The 27,971-nt window shown below is 42.9% G+C and overlaps 1 protein-coding gene across 1 annotated transcript; it reads right to left on the reverse strand.

Annotated features, from left to right (window-relative positions):
• Positions 1–18: 18 nt before the first annotated feature.
• On the reverse strand, positions 19–27,967 carry STAG3 (stromal antigen 3). The gene is made up of 33 exons (XM_008141709.3): positions 27,788–27,967; positions 26,370–26,472; positions 25,421–25,537; positions 19,672–19,768; positions 17,869–17,945; positions 17,145–17,349; positions 16,567–16,718; positions 13,224–13,297; positions 12,289–12,412; positions 11,699–11,797; positions 11,381–11,460; positions 10,951–11,058; positions 10,577–10,691; positions 10,318–10,423; positions 10,027–10,130; positions 9,685–9,777; positions 9,472–9,561; positions 9,022–9,222; positions 8,832–8,902; positions 8,638–8,725; positions 8,040–8,120; positions 7,866–7,958; positions 7,555–7,723; positions 7,309–7,445; positions 6,460–6,561; positions 5,602–5,750; positions 5,227–5,355; positions 4,978–5,135; positions 2,634–2,808; positions 2,256–2,357; positions 1,862–1,946; positions 699–758; positions 19–432 (listed from the first exon to the last, which is right to left on the reverse strand). The coding sequence occupies exons 1-33, from the start codon at positions 27,955–27,957 to the stop codon at positions 424–426; spliced, it is 3,723 nt and encodes a 1,240-aa protein (XP_008139931.2). The 5' UTR covers positions 27,958–27,967; the 3' UTR covers positions 19–423.
• Between the last annotated feature and the right edge of the window lie 4 nt (positions 27,968–27,971).

Genomic DNA, 27,971 nt, shown 5'->3' on the forward strand with positions numbered 1-27,971 from the left:
TCTCAAGCCACACCTGGGAACCAGCTGATGCAAACATGTTTATTGAGCTAATAATCAGGGCACAAAAGAGGCTGGGAAAGATGTTCCAAAAATATAGGAAAACTGTTAGGCTCTCTCCATTCAACTCAAATACTGAGGTGAAGCCCCCACCCCTCTAAACACAGTAGGGAATAGGCACTCTGCTCAAACATAGAGGGACAGAGCCATGGTGCATTAGGAAGGATGGGACTTAAGGCTTCTCTATGCCAACAACATCAGAGAAAGCACAGGTTACAAAGGCAAAGCCCACCTCTTCTTTCCCTCAGAGACCAGGGGCAGGGCCTGGAAGTAATGATTCCTTTTGCTTCTTTTTCCTGTTTGCCTTTTCCAAGTGGTTATATTGTTGAGGTGTCGGGTGGAGATGGAGAGGGGTGCAGAGTCATGTCAGAAATCCTGTAATGAGAAACATGAAAGGCAAGCACAAAGACATTACCACAGCCACAGGGCAAAGATATGACTGCAAGGTCCTACAGATGACAACTCCCCTCCTGACTTCCTCCCAGGGCGATTCCTAAAGCTCTGGACACAGCTGAGAGGGCAGGCCATGGGCTGTGGCCTTTCCACCTATTTGACAGATAGGCAAGGTACCTGCCAGAATCTCCCAAAGACACACAACTCCTCTTACCCTGCCTTCCACAGTCTGTTTTGGGGCCACTCACCTCCATGTTCAGTTCTGTAGAATCTAAGAGGTCCAGCCCAGGCTCACTGGGGGAAGAGTGCTAGAGAGAATGTGGTCAAAAGTCAGAAAGGTCCTTCCCTACCCCCATCACATTGCAAACAATCACAGAGTTCCCTTTCCAATAACAAGTGTAAGGGCTGCAGTAGGTCTCTGAAGCAGTCAGGAAGGGAAGATTAGCAAAAGCAGGGTGGGCAGGAGGTTCAAACCTAGACTTCCCAAAGTCATCAGAGAAGTGCCTCTTCTTCTGATCTGCAGACTAAGTCCCTTAAATTCATTCCATTTTGGAACCTGAGAACGGAATTTTTCCTGAGGGAATTTTACGAAAGACTACAGAATTTTAATAGACACGTTGCTCTCTAGTCTCTGGTTTAAATATGTCATTGTCTGTTTTCTCCTTCTGAGCATAAGACCTCCATTCCTCTGCTTAATTCCATTCTTTCTCCCTCTTCAAAGAACAGATAAGAGAGCAGAATAATAACAGCAGTGGACACATAATCCTTTTCAGTTTATTATCCTTTTTGTGTTTTTTTCATTTTGTGTTTTGTGTAAAAGCTCCATTTTAAAGATGAGGAGGTTCAGAGGGGTTAAAGAGCTAACTAGATAAAGTGGTGAAACTGTGCTTTTCCTACCAGACTGGCAGCATTTCCTCCTGGGGAAGCAATCAGGCTGGGGGAGAAAAGGGAGTGAGTGGAGGAACAGGGACTGGGGCAGCCCTCTAGGAAGACAGGAAGGAAGGCAGGGTGCCCATGTTGCCGTGCCGGTGCTCATACATTATGAAGAGACTTATTGAATGGGCTGCAAGGTTGGACTAGATGACCTTCTATCTCTAGCTCTAGAACTCCTTTCACTTCTTAGATTCAGAGGAAGAATTCTTATTTGGAGATTGAGAGGGGGAATGCTATTCCAGTACTTTTTGGTATTTTAAAATTTATTTTCCCTATTTTTTAAATAAAGATAAATCCTAGCAAAGTGCAAAGCAACTTACAAACCTCCCTCCTTTACTCTGTGATTCTTTCAAAAAGTCCTAAGGAACATTCCGAGACAAAGGCATCATCAGGACTGATAGAGCAGAATCACTCTAGTTTCTCTTTCTCATATTTGCCTCTAGTTCTAGAGGAAGAAGGGAATGCTGGCTCCACTCACCTTGTCTGGATCTTGCCATTCTTCACCTGACTCATTCTGAGTTTCTAACTCTTCTTTGTCTTCGTCCTCTTCCACAAGGCTGAGTCTGATGGCAATGGTATAGAGGTTTCCAAAGTGCTCTTTAAAGGCCCCTGAGAGTTTCTCAGAGGCACCCCAGGGGAGCAGGTATAAGCAGTAAATAAAGCAGGGCTTTAGGTTCCCATTCCTGCTTTAATCAGCAGCCCTACCCTTATCAGTTTTACATACTAGGGTTCCACATTATATTAGAAGCAAGTGTTCGGTGGCTAAAACAATTCCAAGAAGCATCAGCATAGAAGTATTGGATAAGGGGAGAATCCCTTCATTGTGGCTAACAGATCTGAAGTGAAGATAGAAGATGAAAAGAAAAGCTCACCGGGTCAGCTGGTTACCCAACCCAGGACCTGAAGGGTTGAATGGAGTCTGGAAATGCTGTGGACTCAAGAACCTTGACCTCTGGGTGCCTGGAAGTAGTTGGCTGTTGGGAATAATGTAGGATCAGTGACAATAAATAAAAGTAAAAGGTAAAAAGAGGTAAGGTGGCCAGCATTAAAGAGGAAAAAAGCTCAGAGTATAGGGAAGAAATTAAAAAAAAAAAAAAAAAAAAAAAAGGAGGAGGAGGAGGAAGAAAGGATTGCATAAGGACCCAAGAATGAGGGAGTGCTGTAGGGGAGAAAAGAAAAACAGTAAGACAGAGATGGCAAGACACCAAAGTGGCAAATCATACACCCAGATTCTCTCCCCCAGTCCTCACCTTTGGGTAAACTCTGATTCTGAGCTGCCTTCTTCTTCCATCTCTTCCAGCCCCTCCAAGGGCTGCCTATTCTTCACAGCTGTGGAGGTGAGGGTGGGTGTGGGTGGGATGCTGTTCAGCTGTAGGCTTTCCTCCTGGGATGAAGAGCTGTCCTCTCTGTGCTGCCTGGAGGAGCCTGAAAAGAAGCAAATGTCCATATATATTAACTGTAGACCAGGTACTGCCACAAATGTTCTTACCTTTCAAGACCTGCCCAGGATTTGGTTAGAAAAAGTTAAAAAGAGAATGAAAAACCTATGTGGCCTCATTATGTTATGACTAAAATATGAGTGTAGCCCTATGTACTAATGTATAGCCCTATATACTAAAAGAATAAGGCTAATAGAATTACATATATCTAGCTCTTTCCATCTCCAGCCGCCATAGCTACAGGAGCTGCCACCATGTAAATATTCACATCTCCATTACCTTCCCTTCTTATGGCCATGCTTGCACAAAGAAACCAAGAACCTGGAAAGTGAACTGCTACTAGCTTAAGTGGAGGACAACAGGAAAGAGACACACCCATGAGCTTGTAACCCCAGAGAGGAAAACTTGGGCCTCCAGGTGGGTTCTTCTAATCTCCCCAGCCTATTAATGGAGGCACCCAACCCTTGGGCATCTCCTCTGCTCCACCTTCCCTGGCTTCCTTAGCCATTCAAGTTCACATCTTTAAATAGCAACTCCCAAATTCATTCCAGTTTTTGCCTCTCCCCTGAATTCCCAATTCTTATCCCCAGCTGACTGTCCAACATCTCCACCTGTAATAACAGGGCTAATACCAAAGCCCTGATCTCACTCACGGCCTTCCCCATCTCACTTATCACCAATGCCATCCTTCCAACTGTTAGGCCAAAATTCTTGGGTGTCATCCTCAACTCCTCTGTTTTACATCACACATCCAGTTTGTCAGGAAGACCTATTAGTGATATCTTAGAAATATATCCAGTATCTGGCCATTTCTCCTCCTTCCTCCAGTCTGTCATTTCAACAAAATAACTTTTGTGTTTCAAAGGATACCATAAAGTAAATGAAAAGACAACCCAAGAATGGGAGAAAATTTTAGGATATCATATCTGATATGAGACTTGTATCTAAAATATATAAAGATCTCTTGCAAGTCAACAATAAAAAGACAAATAAACCAATTTTAAACAGAGCAAGGATTAGAATATTTCTCTAAAGAAGATAATACAAACAAATGGTCAATAAGCATATGAAAGATACTTAATATCTTTAGTTATTAGAGAAATGAAAATTAAACCACAATGAGATACCAATTCATAGCCACTGGGAGATGAGTAAAATAAAAAAAGATAGACAATAACAAGTATTGGCAAGAATGTGGAGAAACTGGGGCTCTCATACATTGCTGTTGGGATTGTAAAATGATGCAGGCACTTTGGAAACCATATAACTGAGCACTCTCACTCTAGGTATAGCTCAAGAGAACTGAAAACATATGTCCACGCAAAAACTTGTACATGAATGTCCACAGCAACATTATGCATAAAAGTAAAAAAGTGGAAACAACCCAAATGTCAATCAACTGATGAATAAATAAAATGTGGCCTATCTATACAATGGAATGTTATTCAGCCATAAAGAAGTATGAGGTACTGATATATGCTAAAGCATGGATAAACCTTGAAAACATTATGCTAAGTGAAAGAAGTCAGATGCACAAGGCCACATATTATATGATTCCATTTACATGAAATATCTAAAACAGGCAAATTCAGAAATATGAAGTAGATTAGTGGTCTTGCCTAGGGTTGGGAGATGGGGAGAATGAGGAATGACTAATATTTTTAAATGTACACTAGAAAACATACTAGCACACCAAACTTGTGATTTCTAGGATATCACTTAAGATGACACTATATAAGAAAATCAGTTTAAAGAAAAAAACCTTAGGTAAATTATACGACAGGTTGTGATCTGAAGGTAAAAAATCATGAGAGTTGTGTAAAAATATTTGAAATTTATAAAATAACAGAATAAAAGATGTTAGGAAATGGCACTCCAAATATACAGATTTCTTACTTCAATTTTTGGTTTCATTATTACTTTCTAATTGATTTTTCATAGAGGTTTGCTATTTTCAGTTGGCTAAATAGACCCTGATAAAAATTAGTACCCTTAATGATAGTAGATGTTCAATGAAATATTTTTTATTTAACCAAAGGCAATAGTTTGAAGGAGGCTAAAGACAATATGCTTCTTATCCAGGTAGTGGCAATAAAGTAAGTAGTGCTGGGGACCCTGATATCTATACACACAGCATACATACACAGCACTTTACCTTCAATGCGCCTCTTCTTGGAGTGGGGGTAGCCCTGAGGGCTGGCCTCTATTGTGTTCTCTATAGGGCTGAGGGAGTGGCAGTAAGTGGTGACTGAACTCCAGGGATGGCTGGGTGCCTGGGGGACACGCTGCAGACACTTTTCCAGGTAGGAGAGTCTAAGCAAGGGGTGGGATGAAGAGGCTGAAGTGATCACTGGGCCCTCACCATCCCCTTCTTCCCTAATCCACGTCTTTACCAATAACTTACAGTAGCTGCTTGTCCTGATGAAAAAGTCGGGGGGAAAACTCTGAAAGGAGCTCCAGGAATGCTAGATTTGGAGGCTGACCGGAGGAACCAGCTGGAGGAAGCTCAGACAAGGAAAACTTGATGCCTTCCCTTGGTTGAGCAGAATTATTTTAGGAAGATAGTCCCTTCCCACTTCCATCCCAGAGCTGTCCCAGTATACCCTCCTCTTGTCACCAGCTTGTCTCGCACAGCTACCCATCTGCCAACCTGACTGCTTTTTCTCAACATGCTTATCCTCCCTCCAAGACCTTACTCCCAGCTCTCCCTGATAAAGGCTTTGGTTTAACCCTCTTAGGAATATCCAAGAACATTGACTTCCAACTAATACTGGCTTACTTGTGTAGCATGACCACAAGGTCACGGTTCTGTAGCTGCTGGGGTCCAAAGCTCAAGGCAAACCTCCGTGCTAGGTCTCTCATCTCAATGAAGGCTGGAAGCTCATTCAGGCCCTGGGGCCCATGTTCCTGCAGCAGTTCTGTGTACAACTGTGTCCAGGAGACATGATACATTTGGGAAATGGAGGAACAAGGTGGAAATAGAAAAATAGAGCATTCCCTCCTTTGCCTAGAAATTCTAAAGGACTTTGGATACTGTCATTTACATTTTTTCTTTCTTTCCTCCCAGACACTATCCCTACTCCTGACCCCTGCAGCAGAGAGAGCCTTCACCCCTGCTCTATAACAATAAATAAAATTGTCTGTAGCAACCAAAGGAGGTTAAAAAGAACAGATTAAAAAACACAGAAATTCCCTATCACTTTATTATTGGTACTCCGATGTCCCAACTAATAGTTAAATTTCTATTGAGTTAGGGTGGAAGCTGCCTGTCAGTTAAAAAATACTTTCTGCTCTAGCCGAGTGGCTCAGTTAGTTGGAGCACTGTCTTTTGCAACAAAAGGTAGTGGTATTGATCCCCCATCGGGGTGCACAGCGGAGGCAATTGATCAATGTTTCTCTCTCACACTGATGTTTTTCTCTCTCTAAAATCAATAAACATATCCTTGGGTGAGGATTAAAAAAAAACTTTCTATGTGTCTAGTAGTTATGGAGACCTTTATGTAAAGCAACAGTGAAAATAAATCAGTTCCTGCTCTAAAGGATTTCATATCCTAAAGGGCTGGGGGTGGACAGAGAATCTGTAAACTATAGGAAGGGCATGTCATAGTTTTGAGGCACTCTAGGCAGAAGGGAGTACCTGCTTGAGGCTCAGCAGCAGGATTCGGGAACAATGACTTCGGTCAATCTGCCTTGCTCTAGTTAATGTTTCCTTGATAATGTCACCATAGTCATTGTAAAACTGAGGGAGAGGAAATGGAAAAGATAGTGTTTGACTATAAGAAAAGACCATTTCTTCTTCACATTCCTAATTATGTCTCCTTCCAAAAGTCACTCAGGTAGGGAAACATAAACCTACGTGTATAACAACTTAGTCTAGACCTTAGCTATAGCCAATAGGTGTAAAACCCCAAATAAATCAGAGTTAGGCAAATAAGGGAAGAAACTCTGCTCTGAGCCCATTTCTTGGAGAATAGTAAGCCTGCTAGTGCATACTCTTATCCAGCATTGAAGTCTTTACTGTTTATCTCACACCACTAGAAGAGACGCTCCATGTAGAAGGAACTTTGTCTATTTTGTTCACTGCTTTGCTCTTAGTGTTTGAAATGGTGTTTGGCACATAGTAGATACTCACTAAACAGAAATTAATGCAATGGTAGGTTGAGGAAACTAAGATACACATCTAGGTATCTTGTTAAAATTGATCCCGCTTCCATTCTTTTTTTTTAATTCCTAGATTACCCCATTCCATAGATTGGGGTCACAGAAATGGATATGTCCCCTCCAATGAATTTCTTCCTCCCAAATACCTTCTCCCATGATTATTTACTATGAAGTCTCTTTTCTTTGTTCCTTTATTCTAAACTCCTATTGCCCTTTCCCTCCTACTTCTCCCTTAACCCTGATACCACAATCTCTCTCACCCTCCTTTCTGTAATGCTACAGTGTCTGCATTTGTGCCTGTGATCAGCTTGGTGCCTCATTGTACCTTGTTATAGTGTTTGAAAACATCTGAGGCTGCATCCATTTCCAGCACCCCAAAAAGCAACAGCTTGCAGAACCCAGCCAGGAGGCGGCGCCGCTGATGCAGCTGCTCTATCTGTAAATGATCCTCCTGGGAATGACCTGGCTCATATCAAATACAGAATGGAAATATCAGAGTCACAGATTTAGGCCTCTTGTCCTATTTGCCTGAGGCAGGCCCAAGCCCTAGACCCTTCCTGAGCCCCTGTACCCTTGACCATTTCTCCAGGCTGGATGAAGATGTGGTCCATGAGGAAGCTGGCTAGCTCAGACTGGAGAGTGGCATCAGGAAGAAAGACAAGGGGCCTAAGGAAATCGCGTCCCCCCACAATCATCTGAGGGCTGAAGATGATAAGTATATCACTTAATAAGACAAAAGCCTGTTAGGGGGAAAAAAAGAATGCTTAAAAAGGACAAAACATTGGTTAAGATCAAAATTACACAACTAATTTCTCCTTAGGAAAGCATTCCTCAAACCATGGAAAGACCTGTCTCCTTGGTCCCACTTGATTAAATGCTCACCTGTTCCTGGATCTCAGGATCCACATCTGAAAGGCAGCTCTGGCAGAGTTCACAGAAGGCTACCATCCTGCCCTTCAAACTCAATAGCTGTTTCTGTAGAGATAGTGGTTCAGGGGCAAGAATGAAGACACAGCCTCCTTCATTCCCATTCCCCCTACTCAGACCCATATTCACCTGGGAAGCACCTGATCCAGAAAGGTGGGTTAGTGTCCAGAGAATGGAAAAATAGACAAGAGTCAAGGCTGGCAGGATCACCTGTAACAACCAAATGTTACAAAAATGAGGATGGGTCAGGAGAGTAAGGGGAAGATAGGGAGGGACAGAGAGAGAGGAAGGAAGGGGGAGAGAGAGAGGGAGAGGTACACACAAAGCAGTAAAAAGAGGCAAAGCGGGGGTGGGGGGGAAGGAAGAGAGAAAATGAGATTAGGGAGATTCAATTCCTTTTTCTGATAGAAAAGAAGTGATTCCAGACAATCTTAAGATATTATTATCCTGAGTAAAAATGTCACCTCGCCCTAATTTATCTGAAGTCTCTTAGAATCTCTCAGTCTTATTATCCTTGACTCTCAGGAAACCAAAAGGATAGCTGTTTTTAGGCAGTGGAAAGTACTGTACACCTTTCAAGAGTGAAATGGAAGGACAATGCACATGTGATCTTCCTCCTTTGTGGTCTATCCACATCTCTGGAACTGGAATTTCCTGAGAGAGTTTTTAAGAGACGGGGCCCTTAAAAACTCCTCTCTGCCTCCACATCTCCAACTTGTCTACTTGCCTGGCAAGGAACCACTCCTGTGTCCACAGCCTTCCGGAGGAGTCGATAGCATGGCTCATAGAGCTCCCATTGAGTTAAGTCATGAGCACTTGAGGGGGAAGGAAAGGGAAATGTTATACCAGAACAGAACTAGAAGAGTCAACTATGTAGAAAACAGTAGAAATCGAAGAGGAAGGAAGAGGTAAACTGCTCACTTGTAGAAGGCAGAGAGGCGCTTCAGAGTGGCTGCCAGACTGTATACCTCATCCTCATCTAGGAAGGACGACTGAGGACGAAAGAAGGTCCATAACTGGATTTTTCCCAAGAACTCACTGATCCAGGTTCCCTGTCTGTGGCCCTCTCCCACTCGAGTGTGATATGTCCTGACATTCAGCCCACTCCTACCTGCAGCAGCTCTTCAAGTTCCTGCTGGAAACGGTCAGCAAGCAGATCCACTAGTTGGCTGCGGGCAAAGTCCACTCGGCCAAAGAAGGTGAACTCAGGATTACAGAGCAGATAGAGGGCATGAGCTCCAGCCTCCAGCACTGCTGGGTCTGCATGCTTCACCACGACCTCCTGGAGTTGCTGTAAAAACAGCTCCAGGTGCTGAGAGAAAAAAGGGGGCAGAAGCTAGTACTGTTAGAAAGGTGGGGAGGACCACTCTTCTGGAGGGGAGTATAGCTGAGGGAGGTAAGATATTGGGTTGAAAGTATTAAACTTCAAAGATAAGATACCTAAGAAAGGGAAGACTGATTTTTCTGAAACCCAGGCTTTTTGAAAAGAACCAGATACTAGCAGGACCTTTGGCCCTGACAGGGAAGCAGCAAGGTAGAGGAAATACATCTTCCTCCTCACCTTCTCTAAGCGCCTGGTGCAATAGATGTTGAGGTCAAAGTAGTTAAGAAGCTGGAGTAGGGGAGCAACCTTCTCTGCATCAGCCGAGAACTGTGATTGAGAGGGAGACCAACCCATTAACTAATATACTGTTAATTCTCACTCCTCTTCTTCATGAGGCCGTTTTCTTTTCATCCTGTCATTCCCAGATGTTGAACATTTGGGCAGTTCTACCTTGGCCAGGAGCTGAGGTAACAGGGGAATGAGGTGCTCAGTCAGCTTCACCTTGTCATCCGCTTGAATCTTACGTTCTTTAGGGGTTAAGCCCTGGAATTAGAGTCATTTGGGGGTGTGGGAAAGGTGTGGAGAAACACTGGGTCCAGTTGGCATGTATGTGTATCTCTCCTCCCCACAATCGTATCTATTCAGGAAGGAAAAGAGAATTCAGTAGCTCCCTTCAGATTTTTTTTTCTTCTGGAAATGGAATTCTTTGAGGGGCAGAGAAAGGATAAAGATGGATAATACCTGTCTGGATTTAATATTGCCAATCAACCCACCCCACCCCTCATGCCATACCTTCCTCCCAGTGACCCGTCCCACAGGCGGGTGACCCTCTGAAGCTTGCCGAACACTGGACACAAGGATTTCTATCAGCGTGCTCTCCTGCACATCGCCCAGGTCTGGGTTGGCAGGAGGATGAAAACACAAAATCACTGATTAGCCATCCTCCATCTCTGAGTCTTCCCCTACTCCTGTGCCGCCACTGCCCATTACACCTCTGCCTTTTACAATACAGGAAAGAAGTATCTGGTTTCCTACTAGGAGGTCAAAGGTACCCCCCACCCCCAGTTAACATATGACACGCACTCTGGTCCTTCTCCAGCAGCAAGCTTGTCAGACTCTCCCAGTCCTTCAGCTGAGACCCTGCACAGTCCCACAGGCTGTCTACTAAGTAAGCAGCATGGTCATGGAGCTGTGGAAGGAGGTATACATTAAGTTACTGAAGTGACATTATAAAACTCTAGGAAGTGGCACCATGTCTCTCCTTCCTATAGTGCCAGCTCCCATCCTTCTCTATCTGCAGCTCTTATGCACAACAGCCAAACAGCTCCTTCCTATACATCACCTCACTCTCCACAAAGAAGGACAGCAGAAGGTGGAAGAAAGTCCTCTGGGTGTGTGGACTTCGGCGCCGCTCTCTCCCACCCACCGTTCTTGCCTCATACTCAGGGTAGAAGAGCCTGGTAGAATGGACACAAAGAAAAGGCACAGCATGGGAAGAAATAATCACCATAGAGGGAAGAAATACTAGTAAACCAAGGAGAGGTATGAAAAGAAAACAGGTGCAGAGCTAAGGAAAGCCCCAAGGAGCTGAGAGGGAAAGACTCTGAGAGAGACTTTAATAGGTATGGGGAGTTCTTAGCAAGAGCAGCAGCAGGTGAGGGAGAGAAAACAACAGAGGATGGTGTTAAAGAAACACATGAAAGGAGCCCCACTCACTTCCAATACAGAAACTCCCCCGCAGCAGAGGCCAGGGCTCGGTTAGAGGCGTACACAACAGGGTAGATGCTCTCACAGTCTGCATCTGTCAGCACTCCTTCCATGTTCCTGTCAAGAGAAAAGGAGAAAAAGCAGATGGATATGGATGTAGTCTTCTAGCACAACAGAAACAAAAGAAGCAAAAACTATGAGTATTAACTCACAAAGTACTTTTAAATGAAGCATGGAAGTCAGGAGTATGGAGAGAGAGAGAAGATAGAAAAATTTCCCCCTGGAGTTCTTGCAACTTAGAAATGACCTATGTCTTTCAACCTGCACATAAGGAAGAGTCAACCTGTGCTAGATGGAGGGACAGTACCCTGGAAGGACCTGTCTGATGCTGGAAAGGTAAAAGTCTGAGATGCTTGCTTCCCCACTTCCCAGGACTCACTTAAGGATAAGTATTAGCAATCTGACAGCCTCCACTGCCACATCGTACTCTCGGTCCATGACCATGGAAACCATTCGGTCCTGCAAGAAGGAAAACATTGATCAAAACCTCACTGTATCCACCGCCCCCCCCCCCCCCCCCCCCCGCTCCAAATCATGTTCTTTTAGTATTTGATAGATTCCTAAAGAAAGAGAGTAGAAGCAGATGCTGGAAGAGCTACAGATACTAGTATATCTAAGAAACAGAAATAGAAAGATGAGGTGGGGAAATGAGAGCCACAGGAAAGAGTCAAACACACAAGTACTGTCCCAATTTTACCTTGAAGCGGCTGGTAAAGAGCTCTAGGCGTGCAGTCAAGTCCCGGTTGCTGTACAACCCTTTGAGAGCTTTCAGGCATTTCAGACGAACCTCTCGATGCTATTGAGGAAAATGGGAGTATGACTGACTACTCCTCTACTCACACTCATGGGTCTCCGTATTCTCGCCCTCCCCACCCCGCCTCAAATTACTCATTCTGAGCCTCAGTGTCCTCTATACCAAGGATTCTGAGGTACCTAAAAGACAATGAACAGCTATCTTATTATTTAAAAAAATAAAAGGATCACAGCAGAATTTAGCAATCATAATGAGAAGGATCTCTTGTTATCACACTAGCACCTGCATTACCAACCCATCAATAACATTCTTGCTTTTCTTTCTCCCCTCTACTCAGGTTTTGAGGTGTTTACTCCTTGGATAGGTCTTTCTCTTCTTAGCCTATCTCTCCAATACAAGGTTCAGTGCCTTGATGGGTTGGTCACTGATGACTAGTGAGACACCTAAGTGGCAGGACTAGGAAAAGCTGAAGTATCCTAGGGCAGGGAAAAGAATGAGGGGAATAGAGGAAAGGTGACTGACTCAATTCTCACCTTATCATGCAGGGTCCAGCCAATATATTTTAAATAGCTATCAGTGAGGAAAGAGCTACTATAGCTTTGCATCCAAGACCCGAGCTCCTCGATGCAGATAGCACGAATCTCAGGAAGGACATCCCTAGGCATAGAGAGATAAGTTGACTCTTATTACCTTCTCTCCAAATTCACTTTCCCTTCTACCAGATAATCTCTGTCATAGTAGAATTTATTTTCTTGACTAAACACCGTGTACCATGCCTTTCATTAACTCTTCCCGATGTAAATATGATAGATAAAAAGTAAACATTTCCTTCTGTTACCAGCCCATAAAATAGTTGATCTTATCATCCCTGCCCTCTTTAAAAACTGATTTTGGAAGTTAATTTAATCATTGGCCAAATAGTGTTTGTGTTTTAACTCCACTTCAAGAAAAGATTGAATTAGCTAAAGGGTTCTGAAAAGGTACAGGGTAAAAATCTAGATAAGAATGAGAAACAAATACAGATAAATTTTTTAACTTAATTCTTACCCGTTCTTTAAACAGTATAAAACTCCCCACATTTAGCATAGTGAAACAGCAGGCTAGGGTTACAAAAGGCTTGCCAAGCTGTACACCCTCAGAAAATCCCTGCCTTTTTTCTCTCTGCTCTTATCCTCTCCAGTCTCTAGCCCCAGGACATGGGAGACAGGGAAGGTATTGGATAAAGTTGGAGCAGAATACTCAGCAAAGCCCTATGCCCTTATTTTCTCTCCCAGAAGAGCTTATAAGATCCTTTGTAGATGGGGACAAACTAAACATTATTAATCTAAAATATTTGTTAGTTTTTTCTCTAGCTGTATTAGTTCTAAGACTAAACAAATGATTCTGAGTTAAGGAGGGAGCCTTGTTACTTCTATCGACTCTATAACCAAGGACCAGCTGCTTCAACGAGAAGAGCCCATTAACCCACCTGTACCGATGTACAAAGACACCTCTGAAGAGGGCATTCATCATCCCCTCAATCTCCTCTTGGTGCTCTTGGAGCTGGAGGAGAGGAAGGAACAGGTCAATTTCTCAACAATATAAGGCCACAAAAATATTTTAAAAGTATGGCTTCCACCTACTTTATATTTATTACAAAACAATCTGAACCTTGGTATCTTATGTTCCCTTTAAACCTAATTCTGGAAGAAACTGTATAGTTAACTGCTACCTTAGAGGCTTCTTTATGTTTGGAAACAATAGTATCTCCTCTGTACCTGGTTATTTTTACTATCGTTGGCTATTCAGAGGCCCTAGTTGGTAGTTACATGTTTTTGACTAACAAGTGAGAAAATGAAATTTTAGTAAATGTAGTTTGTTTGACAGAAGATGTGGAAGTAGCAAAAAAGAGAAGGAAGAGATTAGATCAGGGGTGGGGAAAGTCCGGCCCACATGCCGTGTAAGGCCAGGAAATCATTTGGTCTTGCTTACCAAGGCATTAAGGGGTGAGTTAATTGTTTAACTAAATATAGCAAGCTAATTTTTAAGTTGATAATTTTGTATGACCATGAATGATATTATAAATATCCAAATGGCCCTTGGCAGAAAAAAGGTTCCCCACCTGTGAATTTAGATCAATGGTTCTCAACTGGAGGCCCCCCAGGGGCATTTAGCAATGTTGGAAGACATTTTTGGTTGTCACAACTAGGGGTTACTACTGCCATCTAGTGCTAGAAATCAGGGATGCTGCTAAGCATCCTGCAATATCAGGACAGCCCCCGCAAATGTCAATAGTGCCACTATTAAGAAACTCTAGACTGGATGAATAATAGATACCAAAGAAAAAGAATTATAAGGAGAATTACAAGGGTTACAGGGTATCAGAACTATCAGAACTATAAGAGAACATCCTTTAAGGCAACTAACACTGTGTCTTCAACAAATCAATATGTATACTGGGGAAAAATGGGGATAGGCAAAGGTTCTGTTTAAGATTAAAAGAGACTAAAGACACATAACAACCAAATGTAAAACACAGTCCTTAATTAAATCATGGTTATATCTAATCAAATATTAAAACCATTTGGGGAACACATAGGGAAATTTTAATATAAACTGGAATTAGAATCTATTAGGGAATCATCATTAGTATTTTTGGCTGTGAAAATGGTATTGGGATTATGTAGGACTACGTCATCTTTTAGAAGATATATTTAAGTCTTTAGGTTGAAATACAATATGTCCACAATTTACATAAAATAGTAAAAAAACAAATGAGCAAATATTAGTTGTTAAGTCTAGATAATTTGTATATAGTGTTCGTTCTAGCAGTGTCTCTATTTTTCTGAATTTTTGAAAATTTCAAATTTAAAAGAAAAAGGAGAGGGAGGAGGAAAGGAGGAAAGGTAGATCATCAGTACCAAATTCTACAGAAGTTTGGAAAAGGGAGATTGAGAAAAGGTCATTGGCTATAGGGATTAGGAAGTCACTGGTTTGAGAATTTCAAAGAAAAATGAGAATGGAAGCTAGGCAGCAAAATGGATTCACGTGTATATAAAGATAAAGTTAGGAAATACTTTCTCAAGGAGAGTGGAATGAAAGAATGATTCAAGTGCCTACATATAAGTGGAGAGAAGAAACCGTGGGGAGAAAGAGATTGAAGACAAAAAGGGGAATACTTAAAGCAAGAGCATAGAGAAGTAAAAAGACACTAGTGTATTCTTATAATACAACATGCCTAAGATTTGAGATAGAACTAATACACACAAGATTTAAGAGCATACTGACAGTGAAAGTTGAAAGAAAGAATGAGGGAAATAAAAAGTTTCCTTCTCGCCAAAACCAGTTTGGCTCAGTGGATAGAGCGTCAGTTTGCGGACTGAAAGGTCCCAGGTTCGGCCAAAACCGGTTTGGCTCAGTGGATAGAGCGTCGGCCTGCGGACTGAAAGGTCCCAGGTTCGATTCCGGTTAAGGGCATGTGCCTTGGTTGCGGGCACATCCCTAGTAAGGGGTGTGCAAGAGGCAGCTGATCGATGATTCTCTCTCATCGATGTTTCTAGCTCTCTATCCCTCTCTCTTCCTCTCTGTAAAGAATCAATAAAATATATATTAAAAAAAAAAAAAAGAAAGGTCCCAGGTTCGATTCTGGTCAAGGGCATGTACCTTGGTTGCGGGCACATCCCCAGTAGGGGGTGTGCAAGAGGCAGCTGATCGATGATTCTCTCTCATCTATGTTTCTAATTCTCTATCCCTCTCTTCCTCTCTGTAAAAAATCAATAAAATATTTTTTTTAAAAAAAGTTTCCTTCTCTAATGATTTAGCACAGATGAAATCTTTGGCAAGGGTTGGGAAAATGATCAATTGGTATAGTTAGATTGGTGAGTTCTGCCACCTCATGGTGGGGAAGTCTCAGATACCAAGGGAGTGTGTGTGTATGTGGCGGGGGATCTAGTGTCAAATCTCATAATATATACAGCTGTTTAAAGGTTAATCAGTGTTAAAGATTATGTTAGGGCTTATGTCCTCCAGTGGTCTTTTTTAAGTGCCAGGCTAGGCAAATTTACTTATTTAAACTTCATAACAAGGTAGAATTATCCCCTTTTTAAAGAAAAGGAAACTGAAACTTAGAGATATTATACAAGATCATGAACTAGTAGGTAACTGGAACAGAATTTTAAACCCAGGAGTTACTGAAAGGCCTGTACCCTTTCCATTCCTTAAAAACTTGGCTCCTCCACATCAGTGGTTGGCCTTAGTACTCTTGTGGTGACCTGTGGACTGTATACTTGACAAGAAAGTAAAAACTTAACTCCTTGCATGATATGTAGGCACAACACCTAAATACTTCTGATAATGAATGCAGACAAAGGAAACTGAGTAAAAATGAAATTATAGAGAATTCCTAAAATTTACTCTAAATTAGAAATGATAAAATTGAGCCCATATCCCAGAAACAAGATGAGCATGCAATAACCTCTGAAGGATGGGTCTATTAAACTATTGCCAGTCTCCATTATTCATGATCTGAAAGGGTGTTTGGGGAGCTGTGCCTTACCAGAGAAAAGAGCCTGGGGACTGATAAGGCGGGCTGTGGCAACAGTGAATGGAAGATGGGAGAGAGGGAGGGAAAAGACAGGGAATACCGTATTTTCCGGCGTATAAGACGACTTTTTAACCCAGGAAAATCTTCTCAAAAGTCGGGGGTCGTCTTATATGCCGGGTGTCATCTTATAGGGCGGGTATATCCCAAACTCTATATTTTAACTGGAAAAGTTGGGGGTCGTCTTATACGCCCAGTCGTCTTATACGCCCGAAAATATGGTACTTCTCACCTCTTTGCGTTTCTCCAACAGGCTCTCCAGCCGCTCAGGTGCTCTCTGTCCTGGAACCTTGTTTCGTTCAGCCTCATACTGACGCTGATTGTTGTCTTTGTGCAAACTCAGTTGGAGGGCTACTCTTACCAGAGAGGTCATTAGCTTCATGGCTTTGAGTAAGGAAAAACAAGATAAGGGAATCATTACTTACTAATATGTAAGTCAGGGGAGAGAAGGTAGGTTCAAAAAATAAGGGAATAAAAATCAGTGAAAATGAGAGCAGTGTGGCCCTCAAATCCCAAGACTATTCTAGAGTGGACTTTTTTTTCTCCCTAACCCTGTTCGGCTTTTTTTTTTTAATACTCAGCATATTCCCAGTAGTGAGTTATGAGAAACATAGTAAAGCTGGAAATGGTTACTGTGTTCCACCCTTTTTTAGAACTCCACTAGTGAGAAACTAATTGGATTTGGGATAAAAGAAGCATGACCTTGAAATAAAGAGCTAAGATGCAGGTACAAAAGAAGATCCAGGACTGGAGAACAGAAGAAAGCCCTAACAATCCACAGAACATTTATAGAGTAAAATGAGTGCTCACCAGCCAGGGTGCTAGTGTGACGAAAGGCACGGACTTGGGAGTCTGACAGGCCAGTGAGCAGGGAGATGAGGTTGTCCATAGGAAAGCCATCATAAAGTAGGCTATATTGGCACTGATAGACCAATGTCCTCACAAATTCACAGAAACTACCCTGGAACTTCTTCCAGGATGGACCTGGAGCTGTCAGAGGATAATCTCCTGAGTCCTATAGAGGGTTTGAAAAGAATGGGAACTTTATTACCAGGTCTATGAAGCCATTGGGACATTGGATGCCAAAACCCAATGTATAGTCAGGTCGGTGTAGCTCAGTGGTTGAGCATCAACCCATGCACCAAGAGGTTGCTAGTTCGATTCTCATTTAGGACACATGCCTGGGGTTGTGGGTTCGATCCCAGTAGGGGCCCACAGGAGAAAGCTGATCAATGTTTCTCTCATTGATATTTCTTTTTTTTTCTCACCAATATTTCTATCTCTCCCTCTCTTTAAAAATCAATAAAATCACAATTTTAAAAATCCAATGTATAGTAAATATGTTATCTCTGTTACACCTCATTTCCTGCTTTCTCAAGTATAGAGGCATATTCAGATAATATCTATGGATCCTTTTTGCCCCACACGACTGAACTTCTAAAAGCTATCACATTTCCCAGAATCAGAAAGAAGGGGATAATGAGTCTTGTGTTTTGAAATGAGTGGCATAATGATCTTGGTCTTCTCTTTCCACCTCATTAAACTGTTCTGTTAGGTGCCTGATGATCTCCGAGTTGGACAGCTTCTTAAACATCTCAAGGGTCACAGTGCCTAAGGAATGGAAGAAATGAGGTATTTACAAGGAAAATAACTGGACACCATGACTATTTACATATACATCTGAAGATGAGCTAGGGAATATATTGAAAAGAACTTAGGTGGGGAATCAGAAGACCCAAATCTGCTATCATCTAACTGTATATCTGCTATAAGGCAACCATTCTAGAAAACCCAAAGGAATCAAGCAGTGGAAAACTGCAGTTATAAAAAAATACCACACACACACACACACACACACACACACAGATTCTGGATTCTTATAATACAACACTAGAGGCCCGGTGCATGAAATTCGTGCATGGGGGGGGGTGTCCCTCAGCCCAGCCTGCACTCTCTCCAATCTGGGACCCCTCGAGGGAAGTCGGACATCCGTCTCACAATCCAGGACTGCTGGCTCCCAACTGCTCGCTTGTCTGCCTTCCTGATTGCCCTAACTGCTTCTGCCTGACAGCCTGATCACCCCCTAACCACTCCCCTGCCAGCCTGATTGATGCCTAACTGCTCCCCTGCCAGCCCGATTGTCCTTAACTGCCCTCCCCTGCCAGCCTGGTCCCCCCTAACTGCCCTCCCCTGCTGGCCTGGTCCCCCCAACTGCCCTGCCCTGCAGGCCTGGTCCCCCCCAATTGCCCTCCCCTGCCGACCCAATAACCCCTAACTGCCCTCCCCTGCCAGCCTCATCGCCCCTAACTGCCCTCCCCTGCAGGCCTGGTCACCCCCAAATGCCCTCCCCTGCAGGCCTGGTCCCCCTCAACTGCTCTCCCCTGCAGGCCTGGGTCTCCCCCAACTGTCCTTCCCTGCAGGCCTGGTTGCCCCCAACTTCTCTCCTCTGCTGGCCTGGTCACCCCTAACTGCCCTCCCCTGAAGGCTTGATCGCCCCCAACTGCTCCCCCTTGCAGGCCTGGTTCCCCCCCACTGCCCTCCCCTGCAGGGCTGGTTCCCCCGCAACTGCCCTCCCCTGCAGGCCATCTTGTGTCCACATGGGGGCAGTCATCTTGTGTGTTGGAGTGACAGTCAATTTGCATATCACTCTTTTATTAGATAGGATGTCTAAGACTACCTGGCCCAATCAATTAGCTCATGGCCTCTAGTGGCCCATAGCTTCAGTGAAGAAATATGCTATGAAGTGGCTGAGAAATAGGAATAAGAAAATAAGCCCTAGCCAGTTTGGCTTTGGATAGAACGTCGGCCTGAGGACTGATGGGTCTCAGGTTCGATTCTGGTCAAGGGCATGTACTTTGTTTGCAGACTCCTTCCCAACACAGACCCTAGTTGGGGCTCATGCAGGAGGCAACCAATTGATGTGTCTCTCACATGGATGTTTTTCTCTCTCTCTCTCTGTCTTCCGCTCTCTCTTCCACTCTCCCTAAAAATCAATGGAAACATATCCTCTGGCGAGGATTAACAAAAATAAATTTAAAAAATAATATTTCATCTAGAGAGAGGAAGACTAAAGGGTATCTGATGGAACCATTTTAATTTGTGGATATTATTAGTATGATGAATTATTTTTCCACAAAAGGTCTTGTCTCCAAACGAACATAATTCCCTACTAGATCCCTATTTACCAGTTAACAATATAGTTAAATAAGTGAAACTTTTCTTATGCTTTAACCTTCTTCCTTCATTTAGGAAATGCTTAATCCTACTCCTCTAAATGGAAGTTTTATAACATAGTAGCAGAAGACTAGAGACCAGAAAGGGGTTGGAGTGTCCTCACCTTTACATCCACAAGATCGGATAAAAAAGTTAATGAGCTCCAGGAATCCTGAATCCTGGTTTTGCTTGTAGCTCTCCAGCCACTCATCCACCAAAGACTAGGAAAACAATATGGATGATTTATATTTTTGGCACTATGACAGGCTATAAATCCTGTGTGATCTTCCCAAGTGAAGCATCTAAATTTCTGATTAAATCTTTTAAAAGTCTTTTAAAATTTATTGCTGAACTGGAATGAAAAGTAAAATTCCATATGGCTAAAAATGAAGTGAAGGTAGCAATCCTTAGAGATAAGCAAACTGACTGTTGCCTGGAGGTTTCTATTAAAGCCTGGGAACCCTGACTTTCTGTCCAGATGGCTGCATGGAAATCAGAGCATAGGCGATTGAGCTTAAGGGCTTTCCAAGAAGAGTAGTCCAAAAGGAGGCTCCTGCATAAAGCTAGGTCCTGCAAAGAGTCACATCCTCATGAAAGCAAGAATGAAAAATAAACCTACAGGTCAGAAGAAGGCAAGAAAACTAGCCAGCTATGACCTTAGTGTGAGGTGGAGAGAAAAAATAATTCTTCCTTGAGAATTCATAACCATAAACCAGCTCTCAGATCTACATTTTCAGTCCATATTCATACTATCTATATTATCAACATAATCTCAATCAGAGAATTTACACTAAGTGGCCAGATTATTATGATCTCTGAACATATAATAATCTGGCCACTCAGTGTACTTCTTTTGAGTACCTCATTTATTTGATATCAAAGATACTATAAATTGTGCACCTGATCAGTTTTCCCCTTTGCACTGGCTGATAGAAAGCTCAGGGCAAATAGGTGGTTGATCTCCAGCAAAAGTCTAGAATACTTTTGGTACTCATTTGAGATACAAATACACTGAGTGGCCATATTATTATGCGTTCAGAGATCATAATAATCTGGCCACTCAGTGTAATTAAAAGTGATTCTGGAGTGTCCCCAGTTAAATGCAGATTCCTCTCTTAAAAACCCAACTTTAGCCCTAGCCGGTTTGGCTCAGTGGAGACTGCGGACTGAAAGGTCTCAGGTTCAATTCTGGTCAAGGGCACATGCCCAGGTTGCGGGCTTGATCCCAAGTAGGGGGTGTGCAGGAGGCAGCCAATCAATGATTCTCTCATCATTGATGTTTCTCTCTCCCTCTCCTTTCCTCTCTGAAATCAATAAAAATATATTAAACAACAACAACAACAAAAACATCCAACTTTAACCCAGGCCCTAAAGAATTCCAACACACAGAGCTCCATGGAAAATGAGTGGATCACAGTAAAACCTAATAAAGAAACAAGGCATTGAAAGTAAGAACCAGCAGGAAAAACAGACAGCAGAAATATATGCACAGACTTTAGACATTGAAGCTATCCTACCTAATAATAGACAAATATGCAAAGTGACCGCACCTTCGCTACGCCCAAGCCACACCCACCAACCAATCAGGACGAGTATGCAAATCACCCCAACCAAGATGGCAGCTGATTTGCATATAAAGATAGCATAGAAAGAAGCCAAGAGCTACAGAAGGGAGCAAAGCTGCGGAGAAGCAAGCAAGCCTTGGGAAGGAGAAGGGAGGAGCGGAGGCGGGGCCGGGGGAGAAGGAAGGAGAGCAGGCGGGGCCAGGGGAGAAGGGAGGAGCGGAGGCGGGGCCGGGGGAGAAGGAAGGAGAGCGGGTGGGCTGGTGGAGAAGGTGGGGCAGGGGAGAAGGGAGGAGCAGAGGCGGGGCCGGGGGAGAAGGAAGGAGAGCAGGCGGGGCCAGGGCAGAAGCGAGGAGCGGAGGCGGGGCCGGGGGTGAAGGAAGGAGAGCGGGAGGGCTGGTGGAGAAGGCGGGGCGGGGGAGAAGGGAGGAGCGCAGGCGGGGCTGGGGGAGAAGGGAGGAGCGGAGGCGGGGCCAGGGGAGAAGGAAGGAGAGCGGGCGGGCTGGCAGAGAAGGGAGAAAAGCAGGGAGGCTGGTGGAGAAGGCGGGGCGGGGGACAAGGGAGTAGAGCAGGTGGGGCGGGGTAGAGTGCATCAGGAAATCCTATTGCAGGATTTTTCCTGCAACAGGAATGCTGGTCAGATTATAAAATTACTAGAGGCCCGTTGTACGAAGATTCGTGCGACAGGCCTTCCTTCACCTGGCTGCCAGCACCAGTTTTCCTCTGGCACCCGGGACCCAGGCCTCTGCTCCTGCCAGAGTCTTCGCTGACTCCGACCGGAGTCTGTAGGCTTCTCGCTGACTCCATCGGAGTCTGCAGTCTAGTCTGCAGTCTTCACTTCGCTCTGGCTGGAGTGTCACTCCTGTAGCTCCCTCCACCCACCGCCCTCCCGCTCATAGCAGGCATCCTGGAGCGGCTGGGGGGCAGGGCTGCCACCATCTTTGTCCTGCTAATTTGCATATTCCCTCCTGATTGGCTGGTGGGCATTGCAGAGGTATGGTCAATTTATATATTTCTCTTTTATTAGTGTAGATTTTGCTTACTAAGATTAAAGAAATGAAAGAGAAGCTTCAAAGTAGAAGCAAAGAACAAGTAATTTTGAAAGGGACAAACAAAATTTGCTGGAGAAATATAATAAAATTTAAAACTTCAATTAATAAATTAAAAGAAAACTGGACATAGCAGAATAGAAGATGAGTAAACTGGATTATTAAGTAAAAGAAATTATCCAAATGCAGCCAACCCAGAGACTAACAGAAATAATGAAAGCGCTATTAAGAGACATGGAGAATATAGTGAGAAGTTCTAATGGTATCTACTTGAATTCTAGAAGATAATAGAATGAGGAAGAGGCAATATTTGAAAAGAATTTTCTGTAGTTGTTGAAAGACACCAGTCCTCAGAGCCTGGACACTAATGGATCTCAGACATGACCAAACATCCATAAAACATCATAACACAAAAGCAAAAAAAGTTTTGAAAATCATCACAACAAAAAGAGATCACTTAAAAGGATTTGCATTTAACATAAACAAAAACATTTACAAATTAGATATGCACAAATACATTAGCCCCTAGCCATATCTGGCTATTAAAATTAAATCAAATAAAAATTAAAAATCCATAGCTACATGTGGCTAATGGATACTATAATGGAGACAATGGTGATCTATAACATTTTCATCCTTACAAATTGTTGTAATAAGCAATGCCAACTTAGACTGATAGCTGACTTTCAGTAGCAATAAGGGAAGTTAGAAGGCAGTGGAATAATATTTTTAATGTGCTAAGAGAAAAAATGTCATCTTAGAATTCCATACACATTAAAGAATCTTTCAAGAATAAAGCAAAAAAATAAGTTTGTTAATAAGCTCTGAAAGAAAGTTTAAGGGATAAACATTGGAAAACAAGAGAATGATTCTATATGAAAAATTTGAGATTTTAGAAGGAATGATGAACAAAGAAAATGATAAAAATGTAGGCAAATATAAACAAATATTGTATAAAATAGTAATGTCTCATTTTCTGGGAGAGGAGACATAGACACAACTAAAACACTGTACACTAGTATGCAAACTGGAAGGAGCAATTGGAATTAAAATGTGCTTAAGTACTTATAGAAGATGTAAATCCAAAAGCAAGCAAGGAAAGGGGAAAAGAGAGAGGAAAGGCAGGATAAAGTGAAAGTACATAAAATGATAGAAATAAATTAAAATATATCAGTAGGGACAATAAATAAAAATGAATTAAACTCTCCTTTGATTGACAGAATGGATTAAATCCAGATATATTCTGTATGCAGAATACAAATTCCAAACATATATAGATAGTAAAGGGATAAAAAAAAATACTAGGCAAATATTAAAAAAATAAAGCTAGTCCTAGCTGGTTTGGCTCAGTGGATAGAGCGTCAGCCTGCAGACTGAAAGGTCCTGGGTTTGATTCTAGTCAAGGGCACATGCTTGGGTTGTGGGCTCGGTCCCTAATAGGGGGTATGCAAGAAGCAGCCAATCAATGATTCTCTCCCATCATTGATGTTTCTATCTCTCTCCCCACTCTCCCTTCCTCTCTGAAATCAATAAAAATATATTTTAAAAATAAATAAAGCTAATGTAGATATGTTAATACAAAACAAAACAATTTTTTGTCTTAATGTTTACAGATAAAGGAGTGTCATTATCTATATATATAAAACCCTAATATGCAAATAGACCAAACAGCAGAACAACCGAACAACTGCTATGATGTGTGCTGACCACCAGGAGGCATACGAGGAACATGGTGGGCATTAGTCGTGGCAGGACAGTGGAGCAGGTGAGTGGGGGCGCTGGCCCTGCTAGCACCCACAGCCAGCGCCCAGTGCTGGTCCCCGATCGCTCAGTGCCATCAGCAGTTGTGAGCAGTGGCTGCCAGCCCTGAGGCGTGATTGGGGCAGCAGCCACAGCTCACACCCGCTGCTGGCACTGGCCCTGCTTGCACCTGCTGCTGGCACCGGCCCCAATGGCTCCGCGCCGTGAGTGCGTGGGAGTGGCAGCTCTGGGAGCAGCAGCTCTGGGAGCGGGGCTGTCAGCAGACAGGGGACCAGGGGCGTGGCGGGAGGGGCTAGGCAGGGGCATGGAGGATGGGCTGAGACCTGCCCCTGTGCCCACCACAGCCTTGTGGCCCACAGTTCCTTTCAAGGTGCATGAATTCATGCACTGGGCCCCTAGTATGACAATAAAAGGTTTGATTTACCAGAAAACAAAGCCTCAAAATATTTAAGGCAAAGATGGGTATGAATACAAAAAGAGAAATTGAAAAAGTTACCTTTTTACACACCTCTCTCTGTAACTGATATATCAAATAGACCAAAAAACACCTCAAAACCCCCTTAAACTAACGGTGGAAATATCAAAGCAGTATCACATTTAACACTTTGATCTCACCTAAGAGAACACTGGACCCAACAACTGGAGAACACACATCCTTCAAGCACATGTGAAATAGTTTCTGGAAAAGGACTAAATGCTGTCATAAAGCTAGTCTCCAAGTTTCAAAGACCATATTTTCTAACCATAATGCAATAGCGTTAGAAATCAATAACAAAAATATAAATAGAAAAACGCAATGCTTGAAAATTTTAAGCTTCTAAAAACTATAAAAATCTACATTACCTATCAACATGGGTGAATCTCAAACAATTAAAATAATTAAGTCACGTAAGACTATATAAAGAATGATCCATTTGTTTAAATTAAAGAACACATTTCCTGGTGATAAAACTATAATGTAAAGACAAGTAATTAATAGAAAATTCACTCTAGTGGTTATCTCTGGGTAGTGTGGGGGTAGGGTAGAAGGAAGATATGTAAGGGTCTCTATAGCACTATTATTTCATTTCTTGAGCTAGGGCTGGAGTTCTGGGTGATCATTTAAAATTTTTAACATACTTAAAAATTTTTTAATATACTTTATTACAGAATTACAATCAGATATAAAAAATGTGAGGTGGGGAAAAAAGAATTAGGTGTAACTGTCAAGAGTAAACTAAAAAGTGATAAGGGTGAATAAGTTGCCACCTATATCCAAGCTCTCTTTCTAGATTATCCAATGCCTCTCCCTGCTTCATTGCTCTGTGATAGTTAGGAAAGGAACAATCTCTCTCATCTAAGGTCTCCCTTATTTCACTTCATGATCTTATCTGTCTTTCCTGATACAGGTTATGTTCACTAAAATATCCACATTAAATCAAGTTTGTAGACACTTGTCCTTATCTTTTCACGCTACAAAAGGTGAGATGGTATCAAGAAACAGAGTGAAACACTGTTTTACCTGCATGTCACTTTTGGCACCTTTCACAGCATCAAAGAGATCACTGGCTGGTGGCTCTGATTCTTTCTGGCTATGACCACGTACCATTCGAGACCCCTTCTTAGGATGTTTTGCCACCTAATAAGTATAAAGAGATGAGGAGTATTTTTAAAAAGTGACGTTAACATGTGGTTTCAGCCGTAACTGGTTTGGCTCAGTGGATAGAGCGTCGCCCTGTGGACTGAAAGGTCCCAGGTTCGATTCCGGTCAAGGGCATGTACCTTGGTTGCAGGCACACCCCCTGTAGGAGGTGTGCAGGAGGCAGCTGATGGATGTTTCTCTCTCATCGATGTTTCTAACTCTCTATCCCTCTCCCTTCTTCTCTGTAAAAAAATCAATAAAATATTAAAAAACAAACAAAAAAAAACATGTGGTTTCATCATCACATAGCTAGGCTTAAGCTGCCAATTATATAGCAGTTTGAGTTACTGCTTAGATCTGAAATAATTTTTATATTGTGAACTTTTTCTCTTAAAAAATCCCTTAGCCCCATTCTTGTTCCTCTGAATCTTAATAACCCCTTTTTTATATTCTTTTCTCTTCAAAATTTGCCTTCTTCTTACTCTCTTAAAACTTTTTTAAAAAAATGTTTTTATTTACTTCAGAGAGAGGAAGAGAGACGGAGAGAGAGGGAGAGAGAGATAGAAATATCAATGAAAAAATCACTGATCAGCTTGCCTCCTGCACATCCCCTACTTTGGAACAAGCCTGAAACCTGGGCATGTGCCCTGACCGAGAATCGAACCATGACCTGGTTCTTGGGTCCATGGTCTACCTCTGAACCACACTGGCCAGGCTCTTAAAACTCTTTAACAAGTCTTGTCCTTTCATCAAACATATCTCCTGAGCCTCTTTGAGGTTTTCTTTGGCTGCTTCCCAGACCAGGTTTGAAAACAAAAAATTGACTCACAGGGGTTGTTTTGAGCGGTCGTTTTGCTGCTCTCTTCTTCACATTGCGTCTTGAGCTGTCTTCAAAGTCACTGCCTTCATCAGCTGACAAAGAATCACTATCCCTATAAGGGAATGTGGTTCTCCTTAAATACAACACCCCAGTTCCTCCACAGGAAAGGGTAAATAAATTATAATTTCTTTTTATTTCTAACTGTACCCTCTCTCCATGAGAAAAATATATTCAGATTTTCTTCAGGAAGACATGAGCTTACTGTTAGCCAGTAGGGACAAAGTCTTAAAAGGAAAACTCACTTGAATAAAGCAATGGAGATAAAAAATGAGGACCTAAAATCCTTTACTAATAGTCTCTAAATCTATACTAGTATACATACTGTTACAACTGAATGACCAGTTGACCAGTCGCTATGACGCACACTGACAATGCAGGAGCTGCCCCCTGGTGGTCAGTGTGCTCCCACAGCCAACTTCCCAGGGCTAGCCAACCTCCCCTGGTCCCTCCCCACAGCTGGGGAACATCCCACCATCCCTCCCCCTGTCCCCCATCCCCAGGCCCCAGCTGGCTGGGCCCCAATCCGGACTGGGTGAGACAGCCCTGATAGGCCAGCCAGGCCTAGGGACCCCACCTGTGCATGAACTTTGTGCACTGGGCCTCTAGTAAGAAAATAAAGTAATATTTACTTAAGCAGGTGGAGGGATCACTGCTACGTGGAGAAAAGTGAGCATGGCTTGGGAAGTCATATATTACTCATACATAAACAGGAGATTAATATGGGCCTGAAGTTAAATTCCACCCCTTGAAACAAATTCACACATGTCTTATTGATTCCCATTAAGTTTATAACACAGATATAATCTGGTTCTGAATAGTAGTACTGTCAGAAACAGAATAATTTGGAAGTCAACTGAAATAACCAGGGGATAAATCAGATGTTTGTATACGATTATTTTTTTCTGGAAAGATAAAAAAACAAGATATAGTATTATAACCTTCACAGTAAAAGCTCAAAAATGGTAACAAGGGTAGATGGACCTGTATATAAAATTCCCAAATAAAAGCACTAAAGGACACCAACTACAAAGTGGTAGTTGGCTACTACATGTCAGGCAACAAATAAAGAACCCTTTGCTTCCTCTTCCCCTGTGTCCCTGCTTCCACCAGAGGTGGTACATGCTGAATATACAAATGTGTTCAAGAAAGGTCTGACGAGTTGGGCGATAGATTTAGAACAGCACTTATTCTTAATGTCTGCAACATGTAGGACAGAGAGAAACAGCCAGCAGAACTGGAAGGGGGCACTGTTGTGAACCAGCAGGGCATCTTTTACTGTCACGTTGGTAAAAAGGCAGAGGGGAAAGCTGCCGACCATGCAGGCAAAAGCCAGACAAGGGAACAATTTTTTTGCCAACTCCACTCACCCCTCTGAAGTCTGGTCTGAGTCCCTGTCATCACGGGGCACACTGACATACAACCTGGATGTAGACAGGCTCCTCAGCCCACCTCCCATTGCTCGTTGCAGTGGGGAGGACATACTGCCTGGGGAGGAGGAGCTACGGAGCCAGGAGGCGGCAGGTCGAAGGGTAGACATGGTGGACCAGCTGG

This window comes from Eptesicus fuscus, chromosome 4 (assembly GCF_027574615.1).
Source record: "Eptesicus fuscus isolate TK198812 chromosome 4, DD_ASM_mEF_20220401, whole genome shotgun sequence".
NCBI lineage: Eukaryota > Metazoa > Chordata > Mammalia > Chiroptera > Vespertilionidae > Eptesicus > Eptesicus fuscus.

Excerpts from the sequence above, each read along its gene's own strand:
- STAG3 (XM_008141709.3), bottom strand. The coding sequence starts at position 27,957 with ATGTCTACCCTTCGACCTGCCGCCTCCTGGCTCCGTAGCTCCTCCTCC. Across the intron at positions 8,903-9,021 it reads AACTTGAAGAGCTGCTGCAG|TCGTCCTTCCTAGATGAGGA; the intron begins GTAGGAGTGGGC and ends TTTCGTCCTCAG. Across the intron at positions 2,358-2,633 it reads GAATCAGAGTTTACCCAAAG|CCAACTACTTCCAGGCACCC; the intron begins GTGAGGACTGGG and ends TATTCCCAACAG.